Raw genomic sequence first — 24,444 nt, 5'->3', positions numbered from 1 at the left:
ATAAATGGATAAAAAAGTTTGTAAAAACTGCAATACTGAAAAAGATTTGGACAATTTTTATCCAAATAAAAAAAGCAAAAGTTGTTATTCATCTTTGTGTAACATATGTTGGAATAAACAATAAAGAGGTAAAAAAATATTATGCAAGTGCGGTAAATTAGTAGGAAAGCAATACTATCCAAAACATATCTTACTAACATATTATAATCATTGATAAAGTTTAAGAGTTTTGAAAAAAATATTTTGCAAAAACTTTTTTCTTATAAATGGAAATACAGAAAGATCTACTTCTTAAAATGAGTCTTGAGGAAATTGTAAAAGTTACTAAAGGGAATTTAAAAAAAAGTGGGTAAAATAATTGAACAAATTAATAAAGATGTCGAACCAGAATCGTCTTCTAGTTCATCTTCAACTCATAAATCGTCTTGGATGGATAAATATTTTTTACCACTACCGTCAAATAATGAATCTGTACTAAATAAGCTAAGCTTAAAAAAATTAAAATCTCTTGCAAAAAAACAGGGCTTAAAGAACTATTCAAAATATAACTCAAAGACTAAATCAGTTCTTATACGGCTAATTCTAAAAGAAGAGTCGGATGCTAGAGATTGGCATAGAAAATTAAGCAGGGTTAGTATTAAAAAATTAAAATCAATTGCTACCAAACTAAACTTAAAGATAAAGAGAAATAGTAAACAAATAGATCTATTGACACAAATTTCAGATAATGTAAACAATGATAATGTAAACACACTTCTTAATGAAATTGAATTGCCAAGTTTAGAAGAAATATTGAAGGAAATATTAGAGAAATCGACTCAAAATAAAACGTTGAAGGAACTAAGAAAACTTGCCAAAGAAAAGAATACCAAAGGTTACTCAAAAATGAAGAAGGCAGAATTATTACAAAAAATTGGTGAAGAACCTTTTGCAATCGAGGATGATTATTTTACAGAGTTTTCAAAAAAAACTAAATTTAAAATAATAGAAACAAAAGCTGAATACAGCAAGAAATGGAATACACATAAAGTTTACTATAAAATTATATTATTGAAAGATAAAGAAGAATCGTTAGAGTCCGATGTTTCTGACATAATTATGAAAAAAAATAGTATCATTAGAGAAGGATTGAATGATATGATTAAAACAGTAAAAGAGAAAACAAAATTTAAACAAGGAGACTTATGAAATATAGTAGTTAACCACACCCATCTTTGGACACCTATTTCCACCGGATTATCAAGAACGTCTGATGTTGATAATTTATTAAACAAAATTCAACGTATCTTAACTTCAAATGAAGATTTAGATATTGTAGCATCTTCTTAATCAGAACTGTGCAAACACAAAGCAAACGGCAGCTTTTCGCCGGAGAGCAGTCAGGTCGAAGTAAGGACTCTTATAAATTTCCAAAACAGGCCGATAAAGATAATGGGCGCCACTGCGGTTTAACACTATCAGCAACCCCCGCAGAAGGTCACTGAAATAAGACTGAATAAAAGGAAAATTACTAATACAAAAACTGTCTATTAATGAACTCTACATATTTGGTTAAATTTGACTAATTCAAGATAATGTGAAATTGCTAAGTCAGGACATCTGTGAAGCAGGTCCTGATCGAACAATTTATCTATTAACTAAAGACTCAGATCTGTTTCTTTTACAAAATGAAAATAAAAAGAAAATACACAAAAGACACGAGCTTAACGCTACGGCATGTGTCGCTCACTCACATGTCGGTAAGGGCATTGAAACTGCCTACCAACTCGCCCTTCTAAGTCGATAGGAAATTTACAGATACAGGTAATTAAATCTCAAGAGGCGTCGGTGCAACTTAACTCGACTCGAGGTTCTTGAACAAAAAAACTAAGGAGTATCACTTATCTGGATCGCTGGCAATGGGCCGAGGACGACGGCATCCGCAAAAAGGAACGGGACGCCCGAAAAGGTGGACGATTGTCCTACGTCCTCATGGTGCTCAAGGTGGTTTCAAGCGGTATTGTGGCTAGCTAATATTGGGACTCTCCCAAAGAAGTTTCTAACGGGAATTTAAAATTAACACGGGTATTGCGAAAAATTCAATAATTACCTCTAATCTAGAGAAACTTCTATTCGGTACGCTACGATTATATTGACATCCACTAGCGGATCGACGATAGAAATGAGGATGACTCTTCGCACCTCGTGGTACGATATCGAAAGTCACAATGATGTCCTCCTCATCACGGAAATCTCTCGCGGTACTCGATATTATAAGGCGGTAAAATAAATCCTTAAACCCGTAATGAAAAAGTGTAATATTTTGAATTCACCGGAAGTCACAATCGGTTATGCGCACTCTCGACGCTTGTCGCCAACACTCATCGAAGAAAGTACCAAGATACTCTAACCTATGACCTGACAGGTGACAAGCCGGTACCTTGTTTACATTTGAGGTTAGATTTTGTAAGGTGCGACTGGACCGATATTAAGAGATGGTAACTAAATGCGCTAACGGGAGATAATGAAATTATAAAATTTTAGATGGAGATAGAAAAGGAGAAGAAGAAGAAGAAGTTCGGACCATTGTACTCGAATGGGACCGAAACATAAACGTTGTGAAGAGATAAGAGAAGATAGGAAAGTTGAAACGGGATTACCGAACCCAACGTGAAGTTCGGGTGGAAAGTTGTAGCACTTCCACTAGCTGGAACTCTGAGGCGGTAACACGTGGTTGATCCGCTGCCTCAAGGCGGCCACAATAGAAAAATAATTCCTAACACGGATGTAAGGTTAGATAAACGGAATGACGGTAATTAAACAAAAATTCATCTCATACTGACAAAATTAACGTTTCAGTTTTGAGATGATAGCTCTACTCTGGCTTCGATGTTAACGCCGTGATGTTATGAACCCAAGCATCTGAAGAAGTCCCTAAAGTATTTCGTTATTAATTATGCCCTTCTTCACCGGCAAATTTTGAAACGCTACAATATATACACTTGTACATTTAATGTAGAAGTAGTTAATATGCCTAGAGGTGCCACTAATGCGAAAAGTTTGTTAAATATAGCAGAAGACTCAAGAACAAAGAAAAGTATAACACAAATAAAAAATAAAAATAGATTATGTTGTCCAAGAGCCGTTATTGTTGGATTAACTTATCATACAAACATTATACTCGGTAAGGAATATAATGATAATGAATTAAAATATATAAGAATGGGAAGAAATTTACAAACAACTTTAGCTCAAGAGCTATGTAATCAGCTTGAAGAATATAATGAAGAGTATTTTACCTTACATGAAATTGCAAGTATAGAAAAAGTATTAAATATTCAAATAAAAGTCGTAGCAGCGGAATGCTTTAATTCCATAATATATTCGGGGCCCGAAAAAGATATAAAAATATATTTATATAAAAATGGAAATCATTTTGATACAATTGGTAGTATGACAGCTTTCTATGGTCAATCTTATTATTGTAAAAAATGTGATAAACCATATCAAAACAAAAATAAACATAAATGCAAAACAAAGGATAAAATATGCATAATGTGTTTCAAATCTAATCACAAAGAAGACTCTGCTAAAAGAATATAGTATTGCGAAAAATGCAATAGATATTGTTTTAATCAAGAATGTTTAGAAAATCATTCTGAAGTTTGTGAAAGATTTCATAAATGCTTAAAGTGTAATAAAATATTCAAAAGAGGTGATAAAATGGTTGACGAAGGTAAAAAAATGATTGAAGAAGGAAATAGACTAATTTGTACAAAACCGAAAATGGTCCAAAAATGTAATAAAATTATTGAAAGAGGTAATAAAATAATAGAAGAGGGTAGTAAAGAACACAAATGTGGCTGGGAAAAATGTAGAAATTGTTATAAAGAGGTTGAAATACGTAAACATAAATGTTACATGCAATGGAAGCGGCAAAAAGATGGAATCTGTCAAACAAAAATAAAAGACGGTGGTGAAGAATACAAAGTAAAAGGTTGTAAAAATTGTGTAAAACTTTTCCTGATAAAACAAACAAAAGAGTAAAATATCACATTTATCAATGTAAAAAATGTGAAAATTGTGTTAAAATACCAAGAAAGACTGGCAGGGCCAGCCCAGAGTCGAAGACGAAGAACGAAAACGGTTATCAATATCTTAATTGCGGATGTTCATTTAATACAACTAAATGCTCTTACATACAAAAATATTTATTCTTTGATTATGAGGCGATGCAAGAAACGGGCAAACACGTACCTAATTTAGTTATAGCTCACGATTTTTACGGTAATGTTGATTCTTTTAAGACTAACAAAGATTTCTGTAAATGGTTAGTTTCTAGAGATCATAAAGGATACACAGATATTGCACATTATGGCAAAGGTTATGATTCTTACTTTATTCTAAAATATTGCGTTGAAAATGGTATTAAACCTTTCTGCATATATAATGGATCTAAAATAATGTTAATGGAAATAAAATCAATTAATTTAAGAATTATTGACAGTAGTAATTTTGTTCAAGGACCTTTAAAAAACATCCCCAAAACATTCGGCCTAAACGAACTTAAAAAAGGTTATTTTCCACATTTTTTCAATACAACAGAAAATCAGAACTATATTGGAAGAATACCAAATACAAAATACTATGGTATTAATTCTATGAAAATAAAAGATAGGCAAGAGTCATTAGAATGGCATAAACAAAAAAGAAAAGAAAATTATTTATTTGATTTTAAAAATGAACTTTATGATTATTGTAATTCTGATGTAGATATATTAAGAAGAGGATGTCTTGAATTAAGAAAACAATTTCTAGAAATAGCTAACATAGATCCTTTTAGATACATTACAATTGCAGGTGTTTGTATGGCTATATGTAGATCAAAATATATTAAGAAAGATACAATTCCAGTTGTTGATAATCTAAAAAAAGATAATCTAAAAAAAAGACAAGTTTCACCCGTGTCTTACTGTTCTGTGCTCAAGACCAAGCGACGCAGTTCTTGGAGAATACGGTTTTGTACTACAGTTTATTTCAGTTTATCTGCAGTTTATCCGTTTATCGTTATCAACATGGCGATGGGATGGGTACGCATGCCAAAAACTGTAGAAATTTGAAAAAAAAATTTTTGTAGATTTAAATACATTGATAAAATCGCTAGTGGAAGTGCAAGAGTGCAGAGAAGCGAACCGATTAACCATGAAACTTGCCAGCGTACGTATCGAAACTGTTCACAAACAATACTACGCCAAGGTCAACATCTCCGTGAAAGCAATTAGAATTTCTCCTTATGATGTAAACATTTTTCAAAATTTTCAAAATTTTCGCCCCGTGCGTCTGAAAGGTGCTGATGACAGGGAGGACAGAGTCATTAAGGTAAACACATACAACGAAGGAGTGTATGTGTTACAATTCGGAACAAATAAGCAGAAGAATCGAGCTATGAAACGCGTTAAAAAACTCATCAGGTACATAACATTCTAATCTATTTAATATATTTAATGTGGTTTTTACAGTTCTAAGCCCTCATCGGAGTCTACCTCATCGGACTCTACCACATCGAACTCTACCACATCTGAGTGAGATGGTCTCTCTCACCGTGAGGTGGATAGACCTATGTGAAAAACACTTTTTTTGTTACAATTAAAAAAATGTTTTCAGTTAAAGCTGTGTGCAATTGTAAGTAATTCCAAACAACAACTTTCAACTTAATTCAATATTCACTTGATAAGATGGGGAGCAAAAAAGGCAAATTTTAACTTTTAATTAAGAAGGCTGTTACAATAGGGGTAAAGTGCTTAAAAAACAAAGTATTTCGTAGGGCATGTGGCCCAATACATTTTTGTTGTGAAGCAGCCCAACAGAAAAAACAGGGTTAAAAGACGAATTTAAAGTATTTTTAAATGATAACTTTTCTGGGCCGAAAACGTATTCATTTTGGTTCTGAAGTAGCCTAACAAAAAAACAGGGTTAAAAGACAAATTTTAAGTGTTTTTAAAAGGGGAATTCGCTTCGCTCATGAGGACTTTGTCCGAAATTTATTTGTACGAAACCGTATTCACGTTTGATAAAACAGGATATATTTCTTAAAATTTTGACTTTTTAAAAAAGGGTGACTTCAAAAAACTGGGCAAATTCTTTAATAATTTTAACTTTTTAAAAGTTATCTTAAAAACCAGGCTGAAATCATTAAAAATGTGTTGTGTTCTGAGGGGGCCATTTAAAAAAATGTTAATTTTAAAAAATACCTTAAAACACGGGAGTCTTCACGATTTTTCTGCTTTTCTGTTAACCCTTGAAAATCTGGGTGTTTTCCTTAAAAAGTAGCTGTGTTCTCAAGGGGCCATCTTAGTAGTATTAGATGTTTGGAATGTCTGCTGCACATTTCCTATAGAATGGATATTAAAAAGTGGCAAATACGTCAAGATGATAAAGAAAATTTTGAATGTAAAAAGAAATTCATCCAGGAAAAATTAAAAGAAAAACTAGGATTGTTAGTAGATATTCCAAAGCCAAATTATGGGAGTACAAATGATGGCAACACAGCTCGGAAGTTCTTCAGTAATTATGAAACAGTTGCCGAAATTACCGGAATTGAGAAATGCCTTGTGAAAAGTTTTGGTGTTACCACTACTATACTAAACACTTTAAGCAGCGGATATGCTATAAATGTACATGCGTTTAAAGAATATACATTTTCGGTAGCCGAAAAATTTGTGGAATGCTATCCATGGTACAATATGCCGTCTAGCGTTCATAAAATTTTAATTCATGGGGCAGATATTATACAAGCTGCTGTATTACCAATTGGAAAGCTTTCCGAAGAAGCAGTGGAAGCGAGGAATAAAGATTTAAGAAGATATAGGCAAGACAAAACAAGAAAAATTTCTCGTCTAGCAAATATCACTGATCTGTTCCATGCATTGCTCTACTCTTCAGACCCAGTTATTTCTGCGAAGTCACAGTCAAATCAGAATTTACCATCTAGAAAAATGAAATCAATGTTTTTCAATGAAATAAATTCGTTGTTAAATGTCCCCATTTCTGCAAGTGAATCAGAAAGTAAGTTTAAAATTTTATTTACTTATTACTCAATAATAATAGACTAATTTTGCATTTAAATTTTGAATGTACTTTTATTTGTTAAAAAAAACTTTAAATAAAGTGTTTAATTTGTTTATGTCTATTATTATTTTAATAGGAATTATAAATTCTGTAAATTCGGAAATTTTCATTTGTCAAAAATTTTTAAATTTGTAGATAAGTAAAAAAAATCTATAATCTAGTATAGTAGTAGTATAAAGTAGTACTTTGGAGTAACATTTTTTGAAAGAAGAAGATAGATCTTCAAACATTTCAAAGTTGTATGACAAAATTGTCGTAACAATTTAACATGATGTTACTTTACGCCATTTTTTTATTTTAAAGTGTATGGAGAATTAAGGGTAGTAGAGTGAAAGAGAAGTAGGGGATGAATAAATGCTTGTTAAACATTCTACTTATAAAAATATATGTACTCAAGATTAGTTTAGTTATAGGTCTTTGTTTTTGTGGATATACGCCTTTTTATTATTTTAAGGTGTATGGAGAAATAAGGGTAGTAGGGTAAAAGAAATGTAGGGGGATGGATGATTGCTTGTTAAACATTCTACTCTTATGAAAATATACGTAATCAAAATTAGTTTGGTTATAGGTCTTTGTTTTTGTGCAGATGTTTATGATGAGAGCTAATAAATACACCCTCCAGTTATTTTGGACGGTTGGGTACATATGTTTTGGTTTTCCGCATTTAGGATATGTTAAAATTCAAACTTCTAATATTTATTTTAAGAAAAACAAAAAAAAAATAATGATGGTTGATTTTTGCGTTTCTAAATTGACGAAATCGATCACTGTGCTGTAATGGTAAAATATCCTAATATATTAAATTTGCTAATAGTTTAAAGTCCAACAAAGCGGACAGTTACCTCTACCAATTGCTGAGAACGCAATTGAGTAATGAGTTCAATACCCATTACCTTTAGCGAAATACTTCCATATATAGTAATGGTTATTGCAGGTGAATCTGCTGATACTACTCAATTTGTTGTTATAAATAATTGCTATAAAATGTATAGTTAGTTAGAGTCATCGTCCTCACAATTAATGTATTGTTAATGCCGAAATGTGTGTAAAAGAAAGTGTGAATAGAACTTCCCCGTAACTTGACTTCAATTATTTTGGTACCCGAATCCCATCATCACAGGCTAATCATCAAGGAAGCTCACCGAATGACATTGCATGGTGGGAATCAGGAGACGTTAGCCTACGTAAGGAGAAAGTATTGGATTTTGAATGGCAAAAAAGCTATCAAAGGAACAATAAATAATTGCGTTCGATGTATACGATTTAAAGTTACAACCAGCGAGCAATTAATGGGTCATCTGCCGACGTCTCGCGTTACTGCAAACTCAGCATTCTTACACACAGGATTAGATTACGGCGGACCAATTAAAGTACGCGCAAGCAAAGGTCGGGGATACAAATCTTACAAGGGCTACATTGCGATATTTATCTGCTTATCCACCAAGGCAATACACATTGAGATCGTCAGTGACATGACATCAGAAGCATTTTTAGCAGCTCTTCGCCGATTTGTAACTCGTAGAGGCACATGTCTGCACCTCTACAGCGACAACAGATCTACATTTGTTAGAACAAATTCACTCATCAAAGAAGCTACAGGAATTTCTCAATCGTCTCAAATCCAAGATGAATCAACGACAATGGCCATACATTGGCATTTCATCCCTCCGTCCTTACCCCACTTTGGCGGCTTGTGGGAAGCAGGGGTGAAATCAACAAAATTTCATCTAAAGAGAGTAATAAGCGACTCTACTTTAACCTACGAAGAGCTCACCACACTATGTAATCAGATAGAGGCCTGTCTGAACTCACGTCCACTCTGTACGTTAACGGATGACATCAACGACATTCATGTCCTTACCCCAGGACACTTCATGATTGGAAGAGCTACTTTCACTTCATACAATTATTCCAGAAGAAATTGATCAAAATCTGAACAATAGATGGAAGTTAATTCAAAAAATGAAACAGGATTTTTGGAAAATTTGGCACCAAGAATATGTAAGATTTGGACACCCCATACACTAAAACCACCTAATAGACATAATGTGAGGTCAATGAAATCGATGAACTGTCGTACGATCAGACGATGCAATTCAGCAATAGGAAATGCAACGTCCTGATTTGAGGGGGTTCATCGGTTCCTTGACCAGTGGAACTTTGTAAGACGGGTAGTCAGTGGTTAGTTGGTGTTGAAGGTGGTTGTTGGTGTCGGGGGTGTCCAGGAGGCTAGCGGCAGATCGACACGAGAATACCCCTCAAGAATGTAAGTAGGCTTAAGAGTAGAATAAAATATACACGAAACTAAGCGTCTGAATATATACCCCACACCCTGATCTTACATGGTGGAGGCGCCCTGTTGCAATCCCGTAACATTGATTAAAAATGAATGAAACCGTTAAAAAAAATTTCAATTAACACTTAAAAACTTAAATTTGAAGGGTGAAGTATATTGCAAGACGTTTAGATAAACTTAGATTACAAACTCTAAAAGTCCTGTAGATGCACGACAAGTCAAATGAATCGTCTGTACGGGTAATCAAAGGTAAAACCGCGTTTGATGCGGCAGCAATTAAAAAATTCGCACGATCACTTACGCTTATACATATGTCATTAAATTAATGTCGGGAAAAGGTAAAAAAGGCGGAAAGGTAACGCAACAAGACAACGAAGTACCACAAGCAGGCACATACAGAACGTTCAGGCCGCCAGTTAGAAGCTCCGAACTTTTTATCCGGGACGTTCAAACGGGTCAGATAACAACTGCAGAATACATAAGAATCGCGGGGACAAAACCAGAATCATCAACGCATAAACTAGAAAAAATCGAAGAGTACGAAAAGGAAGACGAGACAATAGATTTTTCAAGTCCAAATTCATCACCGGTAGAATCTGATAAAGAGGAAGAAAATCCTGATAAACATATAAAAGAAGAGCCAGAAAACACAGCAATAATGGCAGACGACACCATTCAGGCGGCGATTCAAAAAACAACATCACCAGCAATACCAAAATTTATTTCACCCCCAATCTTCAATCCTACGGACACGAATCCGACAAAATTTATAAGCAGTTACGAAAGAACAAGCCTGAGCAACGGATGGGACGATGCTTTGAAGATCAAATATATGCCAAATTTCATTGAAGGAGCAGCACTGGTCTGGTATGAGGACTATGTGCAGAACGTCGCAAATTCAACGAAACACTGGAAAGACCTCAAGGTATGTTTTCTAGAGCACTTTGAGGGCCCGGGAACTCAGAAAGCGATTAAAACCAAGTGGCTAACAAGACGACAAGGAAACAACGAAGATGTAAAGTCGTATTTCTTTGACCTCACTTCAATAGCACACGAGTTCGACGCGAAGATGGAGGATGAGACCTTTAATGAACACTTTGAAAGTAGACTGACTGACTCTGTGGCTCAACTGTACACGCTATTTAAATCACCAACCATGAACAGGGACGATGTTCGAAGGCTAGTTTTTCGTCTGAGCGAAGCACAACAGAAAACCATCAAAAGAGAGACGACACTGATGTTAACAGAAAACCAAGAAACAACGAGAAACACAAGATTCTATGATGGAAGAGCGCATAGATACAATTACTCTACTCAAAACTGGAACAGTCAGCACAATCAACAGCATAAACGAAACGGGGCTAACACACGCGACAATTCGAACCCGAACAACAACCGTCAAAGATATCAAAACGGGGATGGACCGAACTCAAGTCAAGAAACATCAGCTTTACCGGATACGAGGACAAAGAATATGCATCCAAGATGCTAGAATTGCGGCAGAGTGGGTCACTATGTAGCAACTTGTTGGTTCAGGGCCCAAAATCGCGACAATAAGCCTAAAGATAACCCAAACGATTCCGGACGGCAGGGTCAGTAGGAAGCTCTGTCACCGTCCTCCAAAATTATCTAAAAATTCCTAACATTCCAAATAGCATTCTCGTGTTGCGTGGTAAGATAAACGGACGTGATGCAGAAATAGCGTTAGATAGCTGCGCGGGGAAAAACATAATAGATTTAGAATTTGCACAGAATATTTCGAAGTCGTCCGCGGTGACTAAATTGCGTACAGCGGGGGGCGTCGTAAAAACTATCGAGAAATGTAGAGTAAATATTAGATTAGGAAAATGTAATTATAGTTGTCAAGCACTCGTGGTCAAAAATCTCCCAACACCACTGGCCCTTAGTCATACCTTCCTCCATGATAACAAAATAGACTTGATATACTCGGAAAGAAAAGTCCGACTGAATACGGAAATCCAACATCCACAGAATCAGTTTAACGAAGTAGAAGAGATTCCGATGATGATTCATCAACAAAAAGATCAAATAACGCAATGGAAGATACGGACGCTTAAGGTCGTGAGTACCGACGATTATATCATGCGATCTGGAGAAAAACTGAATATCGGCGTGAAGTTAAAAGGAAAGTCTACACTGATGGATGACAAATACGAATTCGTTCAAAACGATAAGTTTGCAATTCCAAACGGGCTCACTATCGAGTTAAGTAACGTAAACCCACCAGAAGAAAGTCTAGAAGTCACGGCTGAAGCCAGAAAATCTGTGAAAATTTTTAAAGGAACAACGCTAGGATTCGTAGAACCAATAGAGGACACTACGTCACTAGAAGAAACGTATTTACACACCCAAGTTGATGATGAAATTGAAGATAGCGACCATAATCTCGACGGGGACGTAGAAAACGGCGTAAAAGATCAGCTGCTAAAACTACTACGGAATTATGATGACGTTTACGCAAAAACGACAGCTCAGCTTGGCCGTACAAGTGTCGGTGAATTTGCAATCGACGTAGAAGGACAACGACCGATAAAATGCAGACCACACAGAATTTCCCATACGGAAAGACATTTTATAAAAGAACAAGTAGAGGAAATGAAGAAGCACAACATCATCGAATTATCGGACTCAGAGTGGGCGTCACCCATTGTACTCGCCAAAAAAAAAGATGGGAAGTTGAGGTTCTGTGTCGACTATCGGAGATTAAACGACGTTACTAGAAAGACTGTGTACTACAATCCAACGATTGAAGAAATAATGACATACCTTAACGGCTCGAAATGGTTTTCCACAATCGACTTACAAAGCGGATACTGGCAAATTCCAGTTGAACAATCATCAAAAAAGTACACGGCTTTCGTGGCCGGTGATAACCTATATCAATGGCACGTAATGCCGTTCGGAGCGTGCAACGCCCCAGCAACGTTTTGTAGGATTATGGATAAGGTGCTAGGTGAAACTAAATTTAGGGACGCTATTATTTATGTAGACGACATCATCATCTATTCTCAAACGATCGAAGAACATTTACAAAAGTTGGAACGGGTCCTAAAAAAATTGAAAAACGCTGGGTTGACGCTAAAACCAGAAAAATGTAAATATTTTCAGAAAGAAGTCGATATTCTAGGATTCCGCGTAAGCGAAGCAGATCTACGTGTAGATGAAAAAAAACTTGCAGCCGTGAAACAATTTCCAACTCCAAAAACCGTCAAGCAAGTTCAAAGCTTCGTGGGCTTGTGCAATTACTACCGAAAATTTGTAGAAAATTTTTCACGAATAGCGAGACCTTTACACGAACTGACGAATAAAGGAAAAATATTTGAGTGGGAATCCGCACAGCAATCGGCATTTGAAACTTTAAAGAAAAAACTTACAACGGCTCCAGTTCTAACCCATTACAACCCTCACAAAGAGAGCGAGTTGAGAATCGACGCATCGCGTAGTGGGTTAGGAGCGATTCTGTTACAGGAAGACAAAGAGAAACAACTTCATCCTGTTTGCTACTTGAGCAGAAGCCTAACACAAAACGAAAAGAATATAACTACCATCACCGAACTTGAATGCCTGGCGTGTGTGTGGGCCGTAAGCCAGCTGAGATACTTGTTATTTGGAAAAAAAGTGAACATAAAAACAGATCACCATGCACTTTGTTGGCTGAAGTCACTTAAAGATCCCATCGGTAAATTAGGCAGATGGAGCTTAAAGATGTCGGAATACGACTACACGGTAACACATAAACCCGGTGTTCTAAACGGAGATGCTGACGCACTCTCTCGTAGTCCAGCCTTCAATGCAACACAACAAGACGAAGATGACGCACTAGAGATTCCATTCCTACTAATATCAACACCAGAAGAATGGGGAAACATTCAACGAGATGATGAAGAATGTGCGAAAATAATGAAGTCAATTGAAGAACCTGACGGGGCCGAAGTTACTATCGCGATGCGTCGGAAAGCAAGAAATTTTACAATCATCGACGGGACGCTGTACAAGAAGAATGCAAACGTAACAGGCTGCTTGAAGGACTTGGCGCAAATTATGGGCATCGTCCAACGCTTTAGTTCAGCATATAACAGTAAATCACATGGACTAGTCGAACGATTTAACAGAACCATCGAAGACATGCTGTCAAAATTTACAGATACTGAACACAAACAATGGGATTTATATGTCGACCACGTTGTCTTTGCGTACAACACAAGTGTTCACGCGGCAACAGGGTTCGAGCCATTTAGACTAATGTTTGGAAGACCACCAATTTTACCCACAGAAGCCACGTTGACGAAGCCAGCTAAAACACAGGGCATAATCGAAATGCGTGATAGGGCATTAGCGGTACGAGCAAAAGCAATAGAAAACATCAATAAACAACACAGATACAACAAACAGATCTTCAACACGAAACACCGTGACGCTACATTTGAAGTCAACAAGGTCAAACTGTTCGTCCCAGCAAGCATACCCAACAAAAGTAAAAAATTGCTCCTGTTTTGGAAAGGACCATACAAAATTACTCGGGTAGTGGGACCAGTTAGCTATGAGATCGAGAAGAATACAAGAAAAAGCAAGAACAAAGAAATCGTTCATGTTAGTAGAATTTTACCCTATTACGACTCTTGGCAGGAACTGCAAGCGCAACGAGTCAAGAGGAAAGAAAATTAAACATAGGCTAATAATAAATATAAGTAGTTTTAGGTTAGACAAACCTTGAACCATTAGAAAACACCACCTACGATCCACAAAATCCACCTAATATCAATTACAAAATTAATAACATTTCATTGCAGGTATAAGCTATTACTTGTTCTTATTATAAAAGCTACCCAAATAGAAATGGTTCAAATAACAACAGGAGCGTTCTGGGAAGGGTTTCCCACAGATACGTTATTTTACGAAACCACCGTCCCAATTGTGTATAAAGCAGATTTTGTCATGAGAAGCTACGATCAAAAGCAGGAGAAGCAAACAACATGCCCAAACGGATCAACAGAAGAGATCATGCAGTTCAGGTGCAGACTTTTAAAATCAATGCAGGAAGTAGGCTCCCGATGTGATGAGGACATTCAGAAATTAAATGAAGAAATAGTGAGTATGTCAAATACGAACCTATCGAATAGTTTCAGGCACACGAGGTCCATCAAATTTATAGGAAACGCTCTAGAATATTGTTGTAACGTGGCTACAGCCACACAACTGAACAAATTGGCGGTTGATGAAGGAGAACTAGCGGAGAAAATTGAGAAAATTCAATTAGGACTGACTCAAACATTAAAGAACATCGGGGATAGGTCTCAAATGTTTAAGAGTTCTCAAGAAAATATGAAGAAAAACATGCAAGAGTTAGAATATCACATCCATTTAGCTGAAAACAACATAAAGGACATAACAAATGACATCAAGTTGAACATCGAAAACGAGGACAGGGCAATCAACAAGTTACTGATTCAGCAATACTGGGAAACTAAGAGACTTAATAACCTTGTCAAGTCATTGGAACGGAAAGAAATTTTAATGACATGCAAAGCTCACATGATACCGCACGCCATTGTCACCAAGCCAGTTTTAACACACGATCTGAGCAAAATCAGAAAGTACCTTCAAGCCTCTGGAAGGGAACTGGCAATTCCACTGTCAGAAATGTCAAGATACTACCAACTTCCTCTTGGTGACTGCGCTATCAACGGAGAGATGATCGTCATCCATGTAAGAATCCCAATCACAACAGCAAACCAACTATGGCGACTGTTTAAGTTAATTACCGTTCCATTCGCGTGGCAAAACCAGACTTGTATAATCCACCAGGCCGCAACGTACATCGCTGTGTCCAACAAAGAAGATATTAGATCAATAACGGGAGCAGCACTTCAGCACTGCAAACCATTGGTGGACTCAATGTGCTTCATCCCGCGAGTCACTCTGCACGATGACGTGCACTCACGGAACAGCGATGCGTCTTACAGAAATTAACAGCGAGACCTTTGCGATTACACACCCCAAGGAGGGCATGCAAATTGAATGCGGGAAAAGGAACATAACTCTTAAACAAAGAAACGAACCAGGAGTGTTAAAGGTGAAGTTACCATGCGGATGTCAATTGAAGGAGCAAGGCGACGTCATCATAAGCAAGCAGTTTCCATGTGACAGCAGCACACTTAACATCCCGACAATAACCCACATTTTGCCAGCAATCTGGTTGAAAACAAAAAATATCATAATTGACTCAATGGACTCTCCCATAGAATTCTCAAATTGGACCGAAATTGTAAATCACAACTGGACCCTTAAAATGATTCATCTGAACTTAACAACAGCGGAGCAAAATCTAGGCGAGATCAAAAGAATAATAGAGCAACGGCAAATAGATGTAAGTACATTCAGTGACAAGTATGGAAGTCATGCAGATGCATTCTTTTGGGGTTGGAACCTCATTATGAACATCGCAATCGTTTATCTAATTTTTCGAAGAGGACACCAAGAAGTTATGGTGGCAGGATTACTTCCGCCAGTAAGAGCGGAGAGTGACGGGACCACATGGACACATGAGGCCCTATTATTAATAATTGCTGTTACATTTATAATGTTTGTTTCATGTTTATTTTGCAGAATAATAAAAGGTTTAATAGATAAACAAAGGAAAAGGCAAGAAACAAGAAATGAAACAAACAACCCAAAAAGGGAGTCAAGAAAAGCTAAAATGGACGAATTCGAAATGGAAACGGGGGTCTTCGTAAGCGTAGCAGCTGGAAGCAGGTTGAGCCTAAGCAGAGAAGGCGGTGGAATCGTTATCACAAAACAAGAACAAGAACCATTAGTTAAGTATTAAAAAAAAAAAAAAAAAAAAAAGGGAGATGTTTTCAACATTAAAATAAGTTTGGTGCGTAAGCGAAGCTGACTTAAGTTTCAAATCAGTGTAAACACTTCGCTTACGCACGCATTGTCTCATGACACTTAATACTGCAAACTGTGTCATCTTGTAGACACACTGGAACCACAATCGACCAGAGTACGACAACTGCACAAACCAACCATGGCGCCGAAAAAACCAGCCCTCTTCAGACCTTCGGTACGGAACGACTTCCGAGATCCGACTGAAAGAGAAGCGAGGACCCAAAAAGTTGTCAAAACAGCATGATCCGGGATAGTGACAAGGGGAGCCCAAGAAGGCCCTACGGTCACGTCCGCCAGTTAAGGTCCCAGGTGGAAGCCATCAACGGACTTCCAGGGTCAGTTCTACAAATGAAAGGCCAACCAACTCACAAAGTAGCTGATGTGGCATGAAGAAAACACCAACGCCAGCAAAACAAGGCAAGGTCAGGAGAAAGTGCCACACGAGACAGGACGTAATATGGACCAACATAGGCATGGTCAGGATTCCAAACGTAAACAGCAATGAGTCGTCCGGCGGAGGAACGGGAAGGGCAGAACTGGACAATGGAAAAAAAAAAGAGGCGAAAACGTAATCCATGGAAAGGCAGTTGACGGGCTCGAGAAGAAGATTCTGTGTAGTGTGTCAGATCTTTGTGAAAGTGTCGTGAGAACAATATAGATTAAAAGTTAGGTTAGCGTTGTAGAAATTGGACAATTGTAGTCAGGCTAGGGTTTTGGTAGAAATTAAGTTTCATTTTTTATTCTTTGGCAAATGTATACCAATTGAAAGGGGTGTGTCGTCTGGAAGCCGACCTTTTAACGGGGGGGGGGGATGTAAGATTTGGACACCCCATACACTAAAACCACCTAATAGACATAATGTGAGGTCAATGAAATCGATGAACTGTCGTACGATCAGACGATGCAATTGAGCAATAGGAAATGCAACGTCGTGATTTGAGGGGGTTCATCGGCTTCTTGACCAGTGGAACTTTGTAAGACGGGTAGTCAGTGGTTAGTTGGTGTTAAAGGTGGTTGTTGGTGTCGGGGGTGTCCAGGAGGCTAGCGGCAGATCGACACGAAAATACCCCTCAAGAATGTAAGTAGGCTTAAGAGTAGAATAAAATATAAACGAAACTAAGCGTCTGAATATATACCCCACACCCTGATCTTACACTTGCATCAGCTCCAGCAACGTTATAAATGGAAAATATTGCAACCAAACTTAAAACCCAACGACGTTGTCATCATCAAAGATGACAATATGATCAGTGCAAGCAACTGGCCGCTTGCAAGAGTTATCGAGGTCCACCCGGATGATGAGGGCACAACACGAGTTGTGACAGTTATGAAATCAGGTGGGAAGACTATGAATCGGCCTGTCCACAAACTGATTTATTTGCCAACATCTGAAGAAATCTCAACAGATCAACTCACGCAAAACAGAAAATCAATTGGTCGAACTGTAATACGACCACAATTAAATATTCCGCGTAGTCAATAAATCTCTTAACCATAAACAGATGTTTTATTTACGATGGGGAAGAGAGAGAGGGAAAGAACCCTTGCGAGTCGCCTGAAGGAAAAAGGGGCAGTGGGAGGTGCCCTGCGGCGTGACGCGGACGGAACGACGTCTTGGTCGTGCTGAAAAAGACAGACCCGGGTTGAGGTGAAAAGTGATTGGGACTAATCAGCGTTGTGCGCGAGTGCGGGGCCTGGATGGCAGATTTCCAGGCGGCCTGTATGGCTGACTTCCAGGAAGTGTTCGTGATGGTAGATTTCCAGAATGCGCTGAGTGAGAGGGGCATGTAGTGTCTGGATGGTAGATTTCCAGGCGGCCTGGATGGCTGACTTCCAGGAAGTGTTCTGGATGGTAGATTTCCAGAAGGCGCAGGGCTACATGTCGCACCTGGATGGTAGATTTCCAGGTCTCTGGATGGTAGATTTCCAGTACGCGGGTGGGTACGGTGATGGTAGATTTCACCGTACTCGAAGAGAGAAAAAGATGCCGAGATACTGCCAGGACGTGGGTCCAGACCTTCCGTTCGAGTAACTCCCCAGGGTCGGAGTAAGGACGTGGGTGTCCTGCAGTTGCAGAAAATGGGGTCAGTGCCAGTAATCCGAGCCGCTGGGGGTTGATTTTGATAATTGGCGTCCCTAATTAAATTTTGATTACAATTCAGAAGTGGGATCAGAATTTGCGTGTCCTCCGACACCTGACGGGTACTACCGAGAACCAACAAAGTGCTAATTGACTGATTATAATTCGCGTCCAACTTGACATGAGTTTTATGTGCCATGATAAAAATGCCGTTAATATGCATGAAAGTAGACCTAGAATACATGCGCATCTAATCGGAACCGCCAGACGTTCTCACGTAAGGGGGCACTTAGTGCACCACTTGAGGGTGAGAAAGAGTGTAAAAAACCAATCTTAGCGACCATATCTTACCAGAGTTATTGGTAATTAATGTCAGTCATTTCCTGTGGGGTAGACGATAAGTTAAAAACGAGTGGAGAAATGCGTAAAATCAAGTGGTCTTGAAAACTTGATTTTGGGAAAAGTAATTAACGCCATGAAACAAAATTGACGACGGTGACGGGGAAGTGAAGGACGTGAGGAGGGGTACAGGGGTTGAAAACCTTGACGTTGCGTCGGTTGGATTTCGGTCCTCAAATCGCAAAGTCGCCGTGTCGAAAAATTAGTTTTTGGTGCCGTACGAGGGTACTATCTTCAAGCAGCTCTTCTTCGGAAGGGGAAGTTGCTCCAGTGCAAACCAATCATGCTGAATCCGCCACGCCAACCAGCTCAGACATGTCCGGCGCACTGCAGGAGTTCGTCCAAAAACTACGAACTCTCCCACCCACGAGGATGATGAACGCCGAACTGCTAACATGATTTGACCCCGAAGTACCTGGTATATAATATGAGTAAATGGATAGGCAAGGTGGACGAAATGGCCACTATTTACAAATGGGCCGAAGTAGTAGTTGTCCACAACGCTCTAACCAAATTAAGAGGCTTGGCATCCACCTGGTACCAAAGTCTGGAGTCAACCCAACACTCTTGGGCGGAGTGGAAGACGTTACTACTCCAGGCATTCCCGTCTGATGAGGGGTATGCATCTTGTTTGCGACGAATGCTTGAGAGGGTGAAACGACCGGGAGAGACATATCTACGTTACTACTACGAAAAGTTGGCATTAGTCAATCAGTGCGGGATATACGAAAAAAGAGCGATCTCTTGTCTAATTGATGGCCTACAAGATCCGATAGTGAGCACGGGTGCCGAATCGGGGCGGTATGAGGACCCAACGGCGCTGATTGATTACCTCAAACGCTGCGACGCCAGTGCATGCCTCACGGGGGAGAGCAGGAAGCGCCCTCACGACCTAACATCATTCCGCCATCGTTCCCGCGAACAACATAAGTCTAAACACTTTAAGAAAAGGAACTACAAAGCAGATGCTAAAAAGAATCCAGACGGTTATCAAACAGGTGCAAGAGGGAAACATACTTCTAAGTTCATGGGGATTTGTTATAATTGCAACCAGGCGGGCCACAGCCAGAGATACTGTCCCAAGAACAACAGTGCGCCGAAGCCAACAGTAATGTGACTAGGTCCTGATGAAGGTGCTGACAATAAATATCACAAAGACATTAAAGTAAATGGTGTGTCGCTGAGGGGTTACATCGATTTCGGGAGTCGATGTGTGACCATCAAGGACTCTGTTGCGAAAGAGTTAAAATTACGGTGTAATAAAAACTCTTCCCTATCCTTGGAGGGATTTGGCGGTAAAATCGTGTTTAGCTTAGGGGAAGTTGTCATCAGACTCCAGGTGGACGAAATTTAGAGAGACGTAAATGCTCACGTTGTGCCAGACTGGGTTCAACATACGGACCTCTTGATAGGTCATTCATTCACAGAGTGTCCATCGGTCATCACGGTCAAGGACAACAAAGCGGTGAACTTCTTAAAGAAATTAAGCGCTGCAGAAGTAAATCCGGTGCAGAAAGTCGCTATTTCTTTTTCTATTTCGCGTTCATAATGAAGATATTTCGATACGCGTTTGAGCGTATTTCGGTATCGTAATGGACCAATCCCGTGCCAATATTTCCAGGAACATATAATTTTCTTAAGTTTGCAGCAGACAAACCGTCAACCTGTCGTTCATAATGCATTTTGCCGCACTTACTACGTTATGTGACGTGCGTGCGGCAAAATGTTCATTATGAAACGCGTTTCATAGTATACTAATTTTCTTCAGCAAATATTTCCATTCTGGCAAGCGCAATGAGTTAATTGATAAGACAACAGAAACAGAACGCCAATCAATGGTTTATTGAAGAGATTCGGGTCAGGAGCCTACAAGTGAAAAATCAGTCAAAATCAAGTTTTATTAAATGGTTGTCCGTGGAAGTTTTTGAACGAAGCAATATGGGACGTGTTTTTAGCCAAGATTCAAAAGGAATAAATAAACTGAATCAGTGAAAATCACTTTTTGTGTTTTTTAAGGTGAGAATCAATGGAGTTGGTCTGATGTGTAACTTTTGTGTTTGTTGACCTGCCCTGACAATTACGGCTTGTTTGTACTATTTGGTGCCATACAACCAAACGGCGCCCTCAACGGTGTGTCATACACCGAAAATGGGTATCATTGGAATGATGTTACCCAATCAGCCAGTATCAAAATCCTTACCAGTGACTACTCCGCCACCTTAAGTTTAGACTCAAACGAAATAAAACTCCTTAACGGCCTTCCTTGCCCATACCTCAAAGAGCACTGTTTCGACTCTACATATGGTGACACGGTTTGGGAGTTGGAGGTGATGAATCATGACAAAGAAGGCTTATCAGTACTGTACCATTGTACATTGTTAGTGGTGGAAGATCAAGAGAGAATCTTCGCCCTTAGCCTTCTCAAGACAGTCCAAGTCAATGGCCGAGCTGCATTCCAATCCAAACATCCACGAATTATGATACTCGACCATGCCAAAGAAGCACCCCTACCTTCCAGGAAAAATTCGCATCCCCAAAGTACAAACTTGTTAGTCTACGTAAATAGTAAATTTTTGTATATGGAACAATCATTTAAAAGAACCTTGGATGAAATGTACCTTGATGCAATCTATCGATGATGCGAGCTACACCGGCAAATTTTGCTTACCAAACAATCCTTTGTGCAGACGTCTCCTCCAAACATTGGCCATATCCTTAAGAACGAACTAGGATATTATGGAAGAGTCCTTGGTGAGGTGGCGTATCTCCTTCAATGTGTTCCCCGTCCCGCAAAAATTCGACGAACCACTAAATGTTACAATGAACTACCTATCTATCTGCAGGATGACCCAAAATTTCTCTCCCCTATCTCCAACATCATTCAAAACCAAGCTGAAGAACTTGATTATTATTCCATTACACCGGCCCTATTCTATGTAGACAACGAATGGCTAGGATTTAATCCTAACCCAGTCACGAATCAAATACACGACATGTTGGAACCAACCACCGAAAACAAACTTACGTTTAAATCTATCAAACCCCTTGGTAGAAGAGGTATTTATACCCAAGAAGAGCTAGAACTAAGTCGACGAAACATTCTCATCCGAAAGTATTCTCATCCAAAAAATCGCTGGTATGCAGCCTGATAGTCAAGGATATTCCGCCCTTGGCATCTTCAATCCAGACGAACTTCGAAGTTTAGCCAAGAATTCTCTTCAATATGTTTGGGGATGGTTCACGGACTTTGGCATGATCATGAGTGGCTTGTATGGAATTTATATTATCTTCGTTCTTTTGAAATATGTGGCTACTGTTTGCCTTAATGGATGGCAAATTTAAAAAACGCTAGGTTGTGGCCTCGAGATTTTGGCTTGTTTATAAGACCCGTTAGCATCGTGTGTGCTTCACCGCCATCATACCCAAAGAACTGGTTGTACTGCACCCCCGGAATCACTACCGGACCAAACGACCCTTCAAGATCCACCGCGGACTTCTTCGTTATATCCACCAATACGAGTCGTTACCCATTGGACAGACCCAGCTAACTCCAACGAGTCTCCGCTCCAATAAGCTCGTACTCCTCACCCAACTCTTCTTGTAAGTGCGGGAGTGAATAAAGGCCATTTATCGAGTGACTTGTGCGTCAACTTTTTATTTTATTTTTCTTTGTTTCAAAGTATTATTCTTGTTTGTTTATATCGTATTAGCTAGTTTATAAGCTTATATTTGTTCGTGTACTGCAACGTACTCAACTCTTTAAATTTGGGGAGAGTGATGTGACGAACTACGCACTATGACTCATCAATACGCATTTCGAAATTTTAAAAATAATATTATGCCGGACTGGCGACGCCACCTTAATTTACCACTAAGATATTAGTTATGTACTGTTTATTGATTGTGATTATCGAGGAAGATTATAGCATCCTGACTCAAGAATTGCACCACTGGGAACTCTTAAAAACTGCTGCCGCTGCCAAAATACTTGGTGGGAACCACTGTGTTTGCATCAAAAGATGACGAATGCAGTTATCTCTGAGGGCCTACGATTCCCACTCTGGAGGTGGTAACTCCGATAAATATTGGTACCACCACTAGGAGAGAGGAGAATTGATTAATCATTGGGTAAAGTAGAGTCAGTTATAAGTCGTGAATTTTATTTAAAAATTTTAAAGTGTTTTTTTTTCTTTAATTTAATAATTATTATTCACTTTTAAATTGAGTGTCTCCAACTGATTGCAACTGCCCTGAGTCTGGATATTTCGGTAAGTCCTCTGAATTTGACTTGTTTTTAACTCCATGTTGGGCTAATTTTCCTTGTTTTGCTTTAGTTTATCTGTTTCATTATTTTTATTCCGATTTATTTTGTACTTTATTATTAATAAACATTTTATATTGATCCGATTGACTATTTTCAACTTATTCACCTCTCCGAAGATCTTTGTCTTTTTTTAGATCTTTCGCTTTTGGTTGCCCACGCCATAAAAGTGTGCTGGTGGCAGCGACATTGAGCCTAACCGCTCGCAAACCAATCGCCCCCATAAGGGCCGATTCGGCACATTAAATTGTGTTTCTTTACAAAGCGGCCCCTTTACAAAGTATCATCAATCTGAATGCACTTGTTCTAAAATCTATCATAACATTGCCCGAAAAGAATACACGCATTGCTTTTAGCTGTCTCTTCACAGAGTCTTTTAGAAATCAATACCAATACATCTATTCTAAAAATATACCATGACATTGCCTCAAAGGAATGCACGCATTGTCTTGCATGCGTACCCATAATAAACCTTCAAGTTTATGAAAGTAGGTGCGTGTCCCTTATCTTTCGAATCAAGTTTGACTCATCCTCAAATTGCTCACAAAATGGCACCCCCACACCATAAATACCAATAAGCAATAAAATATCACTATGCAGCAGGTAAAAAGGGGCGACCAGGACAACAGAACCACCCATATCTTAGGTAATAAATACCGATGTAACAAAAATAAACTATGAAAAACAGGTAAACAGGGTTGACAATTATTAGACAGGCGTTTTATAAATAGTATCATTCACATCCAAAAATAGGATTTCTGAGAAACTCTAAAAGCTTTTATGATAATTGTAGTTGGCATGGTTTGGAATATTCTAAAACTTTCGATTTGAGTAGTTATCTTTGATTCTTATTTCTGATTGGTTGGTGTAGTGAGAGATAATGATTTTAAAGTAAGAAAGACATTATAAACAATTAGTAAATGAATTTTAAAAATAATAAACTTAGAAAACAGACACACGACATCTCTTTTCCAATAGCTAAACTAAAAAACCACCCCTAAATTAGAGAAGGGGAAAAATTTAACCCCCTAACCAACCCCTAGCAACCAATCGGATTTGGGCAAAACAAAAACAACTAATCAAATATAGTTGCTGGTATTACGACCCATAATCCTGCAAATGATGGGATATATAAACTCGAGAAATTTGGTAAACCACATCTTTTGAAAATTGAGTTTTTCGATTGTTGCAATGCTTGTACTAGTGCCGTCAAAGCTTAGCAACCCCCAAGATGCAGACAATTACAAAGCAAATAAATACCTTCGAGTTTTGCTATGGGCCGCCGCGCCACTCCTCCCGGCCCTATGGGCTTTACATGAGAAATGGTGA

The 24,444-nt window shown here is 38.5% G+C and overlaps 1 protein-coding gene and 1 pseudogene across 1 annotated transcript; both read left to right on the top strand.

Annotated features, from left to right (window-relative positions):
* The first annotated feature begins 296 nt into the window (after positions 1-296).
* Positions 297-5,466, top strand: LOC148170663 (uncharacterized; annotated as a pseudogene).
* Positions 5,467-7,638: 2,172 nt separating this feature from the next.
* Positions 7,639-9,032, top strand: LOC148170662 (uncharacterized). Its single transcript, XM_088042213.1, has 4 exons — positions 7,639-7,650; positions 7,694-7,881; positions 7,986-8,098; positions 8,173-9,032. Exons 1-4 carry the CDS (start codon positions 7,639-7,641, stop codon positions 9,030-9,032), a joined length of 1,173 nt encoding a protein of 390 aa, XP_087898339.1.
* Positions 9,033-24,444: the final 15,412 nt, after the last annotated feature.

The sequence above is a fragment of the Gnatocerus cornutus genome, chromosome 7, assembly GCF_029298725.1.
Source record: "Gnatocerus cornutus isolate USDA-ARS CGAHR chromosome 7, icGnaCorn1.1, whole genome shotgun sequence".
Taxonomy (NCBI): Eukaryota; Metazoa; Arthropoda; class Insecta; order Coleoptera; family Tenebrionidae; genus Gnatocerus; species Gnatocerus cornutus.
This window is presented reverse-complemented; position numbering and strand designations above follow the sequence as displayed.